Below are 9,942 nucleotides of genomic sequence, written 5' to 3'. Positions count from 1 at the left end.
TTCTCCTCACTAAAGTCTATAGCTTGTAAGTGATGAGTTGCCTCTTGAATGGTCATCCAGTGTTATTATCAGATGTTTATTTGCAATGTGGCTGTTGTTGTCGTCATTATTTTCCCTTACCTTTTATAGGATTTTAGAAGAAATTGTTTGAAACAAAGTACAATTAGAGAGCAATAAGAAAACATTACCTAGAGCTGTCCATATTTCGCTTTTGCTTGATATGGTCATCATGACAAATACTGATCGAACTGTTGGGTGATTGTTAAGTTATTTCCATGAAACATATCATTACTTGTTGAAAAACAATTCAACTGAATCAAAATTAATCAGAATGTAAAATTGAGTTATCTAATTTTCCTTTTTTTTTTATTACAAACTAGATTAACATCCTGTAACATGTACGCAATATTAGTGTAACAGATGAAAGCGTCTCCCAACTAACTCATAGATGGCGTTATGAAAATAAGAAGGTGGACCCCTAAAAGGTTTATACACCTGCACTGATGCCACTCATACCTGAAACCGACAAAGCAAAGGGATCATGAATTGCATATTCATGACCTGTAGTACCGATAAAAGGTTCAAACTTTAATGATTAGCGGCGCCCAAAATGACCGGTCAATCTATGAACCCTTTTACTCCCCAGTTTATCTCATTAGTGATTCTTCTTACGGTCTGTCATACAATTCTGATGATTTTCCTTCGGGGAATTTGATATTCCTCTCTTCTTATTCCTTATCTACTTGATATTGTATTTATACTGTGAAGAGAAACTCTGAAGTGTTAACACGCACGTACGACTCAAGTTTTTGAAGAAGCTCATCATTTCCCTTTTTCTCTTCTCCTTTTGGCGCTGAAACAATTAGAAAGTTTTTTTGAAATGAAAACCTACCAATTATAGAGCTCTTCCTATCACCGATCGCAAAGTCGGTAAAAAAGGTTTTGTTTGCACAAGCACTTTTTTTTTTGTCAGGTGTGCCAATCAAGCAGTAAAACAGTAAGATATGTGTTATTTATTGTCCACCTATTGATTTATTCAGTCCTCATTCCACGACAACTTCTTGTCTTGAACTTTGACATATTTGCTCTTTACCAAAATATCGTTCAGATCATGGCAGTTTACATCACGAAGGTAGCTTTCTTCACTCGCCTAGTCCTGTTGTCATCTGTCATCTCGTTAGACATACTTTTGTCCTTAACTCTTTCTTTCTTTACTGCATGTTCCTGCAAGTTTTGACTACCGACAAATTTAGTTTACACATGCATCTAATGGATGATGAACTTTTACAGCGCAGGACAAAACGAAGCGGCCAACCTCGTTACTCAATCAGGAAAACTGCTTGAATTTTAATACACAAATCCAATTTTCGTTTCAGACTCGACAAAAACACAACTTTTAGCGCTTGTATAATTCAAATATTCCTCTTTAGGTTAGTTTGTAATTCTTTTTAATTAAAATCGAAACTCAAACCTGACAACAACAGTCATTGTCAATTAGAGTTGAGAATTCTCTTAGGGTGGGACTATTATTCGACTCATACAATGAATCCACAATTTTTTCTTATTAAAAGTTAACTAGAAAGGCAATTTTTCCCATCTGAGCGAAACAAACAATGAGAAAACATTTCATTGAAATAATCTCCGTCGATTTTCTCATTTTCCATCTTAAGTCTTAGAGGGAAATTTTTCCTTTCAAGATATGTTTCTCAACCTTTTTCAATTCCTTTTTTGCGAAGTTTAATATGATTTGCACCTGCATGGCTAAAAGGAAATGTTTTGATAAGACGATTGATATAAATGACAGGTTAGTGTTTTCACTCTAATGCATCTCAGTCAGAGATAGATAGAGAGAGAGCGATCTGATACCACAGTTTTAATAGGTCGTTCATTTATCAGCATTTTTATATTTATTTATTTCTTCTCGCTCAATTTGTCCAATTTAATTCGAGCTGCGGCTTGTATTGGAAAATTTTGCGTTAATCAATATTTATATCTTGCTTTGTTTGATGTGGAAGGTTGGCACTTGTTTTATTTATTCAAAGCCCTCTTGGTGCTTAGTGACGCTCGATATCTCTCAAGTTTCCCTATCTAAGAATCTAGATGTTTTGTAGACGACTGACTAAGCTTTTAGCTGAAAGTAACTGAAGTTCAAAAGGAGATCGCGCTAGATAAACTATATTTCTCCAATGTTTTTTAAACAAGAGATATCTATCACGCCAGGTGCTTTAATTTTATTTAGACGTCGCCAATTTGAGTAATTTATTCTGACCAACCCATCATATACACTGGGACAATTTTCTTGTTTTGTTCAAAAGAGTGCTTTCATCAACACAAGCAGTGGAAAGTGAACTTTTCCTCTTCATCTCTGAGGCCCATTATATCTTTATACACTCAGAGAGATCACCTGGTGCTAATGTATTTTTCTTGTAAGTTTCACAAGTCGTTGAAAATTTTGACCAAACAAATAAGGAAGGAAACGAAGCAGCATAATCGTTATGCTTTCCGGTTGTGAACGGTGAAATGGCGGACGATCTTAATTCTAGGAGTCTTCCCCTAAAGATTGTGGAAGTAAGCTCATTGGTCATCTTGAATGTTTTGTCTTTGACTGGGAACACTTTGGTTTGTATTTCAGTTTACAGGAACACCAGACTTCGCACGACTACAAACTTATACATCATCGCTTTAGCAGTAAGTGACTTGCTTTCCGCTGTTTTTGTTATGCCTCTTGGAACTGGTGTACTAATAACGAGTCAATGGAGTTTTGGAGAGGTTCTTTGCCAGCTTCATGGTTTTTTCAGTCTGTTTGTGATCTACGTTTCTCCTGTGACGATGGGGCTGACTGCTGTCAACAGATATGTCAGAATGTGCAAATCTGACCAACAATACAGAAAATTATTTTCAGCGCGCAAGTCACAGGCCCTGCTTATCATAGTGTGGTCCTTTGTCGCGTGTTATGTCCTTGTTCCTCGCCTAACTGGTCTACAAGGCTTTGAATTTGTTCAAGGCTATGCGCAATGTTCTTTGGCTCATTTTAGCGAAAGAGGGAAAATGATTCATTACGGCATCGTTCTTACTCTATTCTTCTTGCTCCCGCTAATTTCCACCATTATCAGCTACATAAGAGTTGCCAAAATGATTAGACAACACAACTTGGGTGCGTCTTCAACGATTCAGAGATCTACAGGAAACGTAGCGATCAGTGCGCACGAAATAAAAGTGAGTAAATCGCTCTTCGCTGTTGTGTTTGCGTTTATGATCTGTTGGATTCCATTTTGGGTGATTGTCATCTTGAGGCGCTTCAATCTGGTGGGAAAAATGCCTCGCAGTTTTGAGTTACTTTGCATGTTTCTCCTCTACTTTTCCAACACAATCAATCCTCTCATATATGCTGGCATGAATCACCTGTTCAAACGAGAGTTCCGAAAAATACTCTGCTGTGAAAACAAGGGCAGAGTTGGAGTCAGTGCAATGGGAGAAGGAACACAAAGCGCAAATGTATTGGGAAATACTCTAACAAGTCGAAAAGACAACTATCACATTAATTCAGATAACAACTATAATTACCAAAGCCAAGAAAATTATCCAAATGAAGAACCTGAAAAGTTTGTAGAGCTCAAAGTCACCACAATAACTACTTGCACAAGCGAAAGAAAGCTTGAAAAAAGTGAGTAAGTGGAGAATTTAGGTCAATACTCCTGATACTGCTAAAACATTAATTGCTCTTAAGAAAACAAAGAAAAATTGCGAAAAATTAAAGAATGGTGCTTTATAAAAGTTCAAGGTATTGATAGCAATCAATGTTTTCAATCAAACTGATTAACTGAATAATTAAAACAAATTATTGAATGCACAAATGACCGCTAAAAGCCAGACGGTAATTTTATGGTTTTGACCTCAATCTCTTCTAAAAAAAAGTAAAATGAAATAAAATAAATAAAAATGAAATAAATTAAATAAAATGAATGAATGAATGAGTGGAGGAAAAAATGAATTATTGATTGAATCAGTAAATAAATAGCAACTCTTTTCGTAGAAAGAAGGGAAAACGGGATGTTTTCTAGGACGGTGAACGAGACAGAAAAAAATCTAAGGGAAGAAAAATTAAACTCGTTAGTGAAGATTCATAAATCAGGTAACAACCTTTGAGAACGACACGAAAACTTGTAAATCAATATGGAAGGTGATACGTAACACGCCAAGATAAAAAAAAAAAACTAAAAAGAGATTTTAATGTAAATAGATTTACCAACTGTGTGTCCTTGTAATAATTGGCTTACGAATAGTTTTTCACGAAAAAGTAAATGAGCCTCGAATGAGCTGCGTGAACATGATGAGTCTGTAAATACCCACGGTTGAATAATAAATGATACAGGTGGTAAGCTGGGGTATGTTGTGGACAGCATATTTCACCCAGCAGTATATGTGTATAGTTATCTTTACTATCGATGTAGAATGTATCTTACGCTAGGTTTATAAGGTGATGATATCCTTCTCAGGCATGCAGTGTATATCCCTTTAGAGACTGTCCGTTTCCGATACGGAAGACATATCGTATGAAGGATAAAAAATTTATCGTGACTGCTCTCAAACACGGAACATTTTAAATAAGTCAATGTTTAGTATTGTTGTAAGAATAGTAGCATCTAAATAAATCTTTCGTGTACAGAAATGATAATTTAAGAAATAAGTTTAACCTGGAGTATAATTATACATATCAGCACAATATGAAACACAGTTGTATTCTTACTTAGTTATAATAAATGACGCAGGACAAATGATTCCTGAACTACATTCGTCAAGAAACTTTATCTTCCTACTCATAACATCGTTAAAAATACAATATTTATTTAAATAACTGCAGTAGATATTAAAACTTTAACTTTTGCTGTGATATTGGCTCACCAAATGTTATCGACAAACATCTCATATTCCTGTTTTATTTTTTTGTTGAAGATTGTTATCAACTTTATCATATGTATTTCTTTGACGAAAACGGATTTTAGTTTCCGACTTGATTCATGGTGAATTACACGGCTTGTTCGGCCTGTTCAGCGTGCACCTTATTCCTACGCAGGCTCGATCGTGGCAACCGGGGCAAAATTCGTATCGCTTCCCTTGCAAACGGTTTGGATAAGATGCCATATGTGATGGGATGAAGGGCAGGAACAATGCTCCAAAGAAACGTAGTGGCCAGATGAACATGACGTGAAAAGCTAGCTGACTGGGTTGAAAGCTCTAACAGCTGAATTATAATAGCTGCCAACCATAGCAAAAGAACCTCCACCACCATTGCCAACAACACTTGATTTGTTCTTCTCTCTTCCAGCAGAGTTTTGAACTCAATCTCAGTTTTAGTGTTTGTTCTTTCCAGTTGAGGTGAAGAGTAATTGTATGTGTCTTGTCTTCTGATCGAGTACCATGCATTAACCGACATAATGAGCAGCATTGTGTAAAGCACCATCGTTATTACTGAGTTGGTGATGTTTTCACGTTGGTTTTCATTGCTAGAGGACATGTAACAGACTGATTTCTCTGAAGAAAATCTAAAAATGGCCGAGCCAAATGCTATTTGAGCGACCAATAACGCAGCAGCAAGGACCCACACAACCATAATCATTCCAATGGATCGATCAAGAGTGAAGCCCTTTTTGTAAAATGCCACATGAGTGAACTTGAAATATCGGCTTGCCGCCATACTTGTCAACGTCAACAGAGACACCCAAATGAAATTCAAAAAAGTGAATCCCTGAATGTCGCATAAGACTTGACCAAATGGCCATCTTCCCGCTAAGAGGCTGCCAGCTGTGGTAGGTAGGACAAGGCATGCCGCAAACATGTAGCATATAGCCAAAGATACGACAAACACGTTGGATACTGTATGAAGTCGTGGATTGATAAACGTAAGAAAACAAATCAGTAAGTTTCCCATGATTGCAACAGAACTGATAATCAACATCAGACCTCCTTCGATGACCACATTTAAAATATCTCTCGAATTCAAAGGTATCGAGTCGTTTGATGGATTCGCCATTTTTCCAACAATCCCACTTCTCGGAGATTAAACTATGACCGTTTCTGTAATGTGTTGATCTACACTTTGATCAACCGAGATATTAGTTGACCACCTTTTCAAAAAGGCATACAGGCCGGACTTCCGCAAGCTGCTTACGGCCCTCCTTTTCCTTCTTAAATGTCTAAATTTCAATATCAATAGAAGATTACTCCACCTTTTTCCTTTGACGCAGGCACTATTTTCGCTGTTGATTTTAAAGCGAAATCGCCTCGAGACGTCGGTATTTGCCCCAGTGACAACCTAACCCTTACCTAAGCCCTGGCGTACATTCATGTTGCTTCAATTTTTCCTTCTCTTTTTGACTTTTTTTTGTTTAGTCAATTTCTCAAGTACATCTTAGAGAGCGTCTGATATACTTTGCATGAATTGCGCTTTGAAAGAGATAAGAGCTACTTTTATTAAATGAATACTTCACACTGCATGATATTGGCAGAGGTCGAGTAAACAGTGTCACACGCGAAAAGACAGAAATATGAATCCCTATGTACTCCTGCCTCATCTGCCAAAAAATAACCAGACTTCGTTTACTAATTACCAATTGCAAGAGAACTCTATATCATTAAGACCTTCCACTGCTCCTGTTACGATGTTTAACTCCTAGGAAATATCTTTACGCGTTTATCGCGCTACAAGGATGTCGTAAGCAGTCAGCCATGAAGAAAACTAATGATCGGAGGGTTTAAATAAGTTTTGTGAAAATTTAATCAATAAAGCTTTTTATGCAATGTATGCACAGTAATTTTCAAATCATTGTCAGTTAGTAAATACTTAAGATCCAGTAGATTTGATCTATTTCAGAGTGTCTGCGGCAATTAATTTCGGCGAAGCTCAAAACAAGCCTGACGTTTAATTAGAGCGACGACGGTCTTTTTTTTCAAGTATCTACATCCTACGGCTGTCATACTTCGTCCCAAAAGAAGAGACTTTCTGTTCTCTCTACCCAAGTAAGAATGCACGCATTTTATGTAAATTAAAACAAAAACCAGACCGTGTTCAACTTGTCAATTGAAAATATTTGAGGTTAAAATGTGTCCGTGCATGAAATGAAGTTAAGGTTATTTGCGGCATAATATATGGAAATCAGGAAAGCGATATTGTTTAAGAGCAGGGCCGCTCCTTTCAGACTATTTTACAACTCGCGTGGCTTGTATTTTAAACCTTGAAAATACTTAATAAGTTTCCGTTTTATAGCACGTAGGTAGCCAAAAAGCGACGTAAAACCTTTTTCGGATTCCGATGATGCATTTCACGACTCCAACCTCGAGCTCATTGCCTGTTCATTACCCGACGATATTTAAACTATGTTCGATATTCAGTAAATTGACTGTTAAAAGTTACGTTAAGCTGATTGCGCCTAAAGTCGAAGTCAGAATTGTGCTCTTTCTTTTTTTTTTTTTTTTTTTATAAAGATGCTTATGATGGCATCCGACCATCTCGGCGGAGCCAAGTAAAAACAATCTCAGTCGGTCATCTCCGAAAAATGTTAAGAGTTGCAACAGACACTAAAAGTTAAAATTAGGCGGTTGTTTTTCAAAGTCAGCACTGTCTCTTTGGTAACGTTTTCCAATTGTCCCTTTTTATTAGAGCAGAACTACAAGTATTTGATGATAAAAATTAACGGTAAAAAACTACGACGTTTCGAAGTCTGCATGACCTCATTATCAAGTAAAATGTTAAAACTGATGTAAAATTGTAGCTCAGAGATTATATACAAATAAAATGTGATAACTTCATTAGAATAATGAGCGTTCATTGTTATTGGTGTCAGATCGTGCAGTATATGTTTAAATAAATACTTTTGCACGTATTGAGTCAGACTGCGTGTTTAACTTTGGTTTTTGTTCGCGAATGAATAACATTTCGTGGATTAGGCAGTCCATTTTCCCGCGGCATTTCTTGAGAACGGAAAACATTTTCCCCAGGCCAGCGGACGCTACACCGTGGGCCTCCCTCAGATGCTTGCCAATGACAGAGGCTTTATGTTCTTCTATGCGTTGATGAAGATGGCGTGTGGTATAACCGATATAATCCGCATCGCACGAATCACATTTAAAAGTGTAAACAACGCATTGGTGGTTAATTAAAGCGGGCTTCTCTTCTTGTATCTTGAGCTTTCCCTCGATCTTACTTTTACATCAGTTTTAACATTTTACTTGATAATGAGGTCATGCAGACTTCGAAACGTCGTAGTTTTTTACCGTTAATTTTTATCATCAAATGTATTTCTAAACATTCTCTGATTAGACTACAAGTATTATCGCTAAAATCAAATTATCCATCCGCGCTAGTGAAGAGTTTATTCCTTTTTTCGTTACCGGTCTATGTTCATTACCAATAACACTCCACACCAACTTGTCACAAAGGGAGAAAATTTGGCTTTAAAATATTGTATGTAGCAGTAAAATGTCCTCTGCTCGGTTAGCGCCAGCGGTGAGGACATTCGCGTGGTAGAACGTTTGTTTAAGTCAAAAACGGATTACAAAGCACTAAGCTACTCTATACAGAGATATGTTTATGCATCACCTTTGTTTTAGTTTTAAGGAAGGACATGTAATTAGACAACTTTACAGGAGATACATGTCATGATAGTAATTTTTTTAATATAGTAGTGCCGTAATCTGTTGTATTATATGCAAAGCCTAAAAGCATACAACTCCTTAGCCATTATTGACACTCATAAAGGTCACTCAAGTTGTTTTGGAACAAATTTTAAAAATAACAGCATCACAGAAATCAATAAGATTTCATTCGAATCTTTCACGAGACAACTTGAAGTTGGCCATAGTAATGAACTCGGATTGCCCACAAAGATGAAGATTGTGTTCAGATGCTGCAAGCTTACCAAGAACAACAAATCTCGGATCAATATCAATAGCCGGGTCAAGGATTAATCCTTTCCTTATTACGGTTAAGATAAAGAATTTGAAACTGACAGTAGCACTAAAATGTAATACGGAGGCTCATTATGACAGCAGCTTCACCACGAACAAACACACCACCATAACAAGCAAGATAATCAGCAAGAATAAACGGGCAGGTTTGAAATAATTGTTGAAGCCTTTTCCTACTCCACCTGCATGGAATGCATCTTCTAAATGTATGGATTGAAACTAAAACACTAATTACCAAGCTAATAAACTAAACCAACGAAATCAACTTATCTGTAAAGCCTATTATCAAAAACTCATTTTTCTTGGTCTAGTTTTTTTTCCTGAAAGGAGGACCTCATTGAAGACATGAAGTGCCGTTATTCAATGAGGGTCTCTTATTGTTCTGTTTATATTGTAGTACTAATATGAGGGTTTACTAATATGATACTAATATGATGTTTATTCAAACCTTTTGCAGAGAACTGAATCACAGGTTTGTTACAATAAGATGTTGTTAAGGTTGAGAACAGACGTCGGCATTTTCTCAGGCGCCTCTGAAAGCCGCTTCAGTCCATATCGATCTCACCTTCCCACCCATCCCACCCCAGGGGAGGACATCCATCACACAGTAATCTCGTGTGTGGGAAATTAACGTCTCCTACCCCAACCCTGCAGGAGACGGGACCTCCATTTAGTATAAAGTACTTAGTACTTTATTTATTAGTACTTAGTATAAAGCATGGGTTATGCTGGATGCAAAGTTGTGGCCAAACATTTATTATGCGAGGGTAGACCTACTTGGGTAAAGGTCCAATTCAGAGCAAAACAGCATTAAGTAATATACGACAGACAGACTGTACAGTCAGTTTTGATCAAATCAGTGATCCTTGTATAATTACACTGTCGGAACAGGACAAATTAAAGTACCAATTAATGCAAACAGTTATTGAACTGTTTAAACATTTATTATGCCGGCATTAGTGTTTCCTTTGTACAAGT

General features: G+C 36.8%; 2 protein-coding genes and 1 pseudogene across 2 annotated transcripts; 1 reads left to right on the top strand and 2 right to left on the bottom strand.

Annotated features, from left to right (window-relative positions):
- LOC148740617 (uncharacterized) overlaps positions 1–9,942 on the bottom strand; it is a 1,045,961-nt pseudogene that overhangs the window by 598,622 nt on the left and 437,397 nt on the right.
- LOC148740635 (melatonin receptor type 1B-B-like) lies at positions 2,286–4,791 on the top strand. The gene has a single exon (XM_088748829.1). The coding sequence runs from the start codon at positions 2,521–2,523 to the stop codon at positions 3,670–3,672; it is 1,152 nt and encodes a 383-aa protein (XP_088604955.1). The 5' UTR covers positions 2,286–2,520; the 3' UTR covers positions 3,673–4,791.
- LOC111341841 (phe13-bombesin receptor-like) lies at positions 4,204–6,428 on the bottom strand. The gene has a single exon (XM_022948866.2). It carries the CDS (start codon positions 6,029–6,031, stop codon positions 5,027–5,029), a length of 1,005 nt encoding a protein of 334 aa, XP_022804601.2. The 5' UTR covers positions 6,032–6,428; the 3' UTR covers positions 4,204–5,026.

This window comes from Stylophora pistillata, chromosome 2, assembly GCF_964205215.1.
Source record: "Stylophora pistillata chromosome 2, jaStyPist1.2, whole genome shotgun sequence".
In the NCBI taxonomy this organism is placed as follows: domain Eukaryota; kingdom Metazoa; phylum Cnidaria; class Anthozoa; order Scleractinia; family Pocilloporidae; genus Stylophora; species Stylophora pistillata.
The sequence above is the reverse complement of the archived record's forward strand: the minus strand, read 5'-3'. Positions and strand labels throughout refer to the sequence as shown.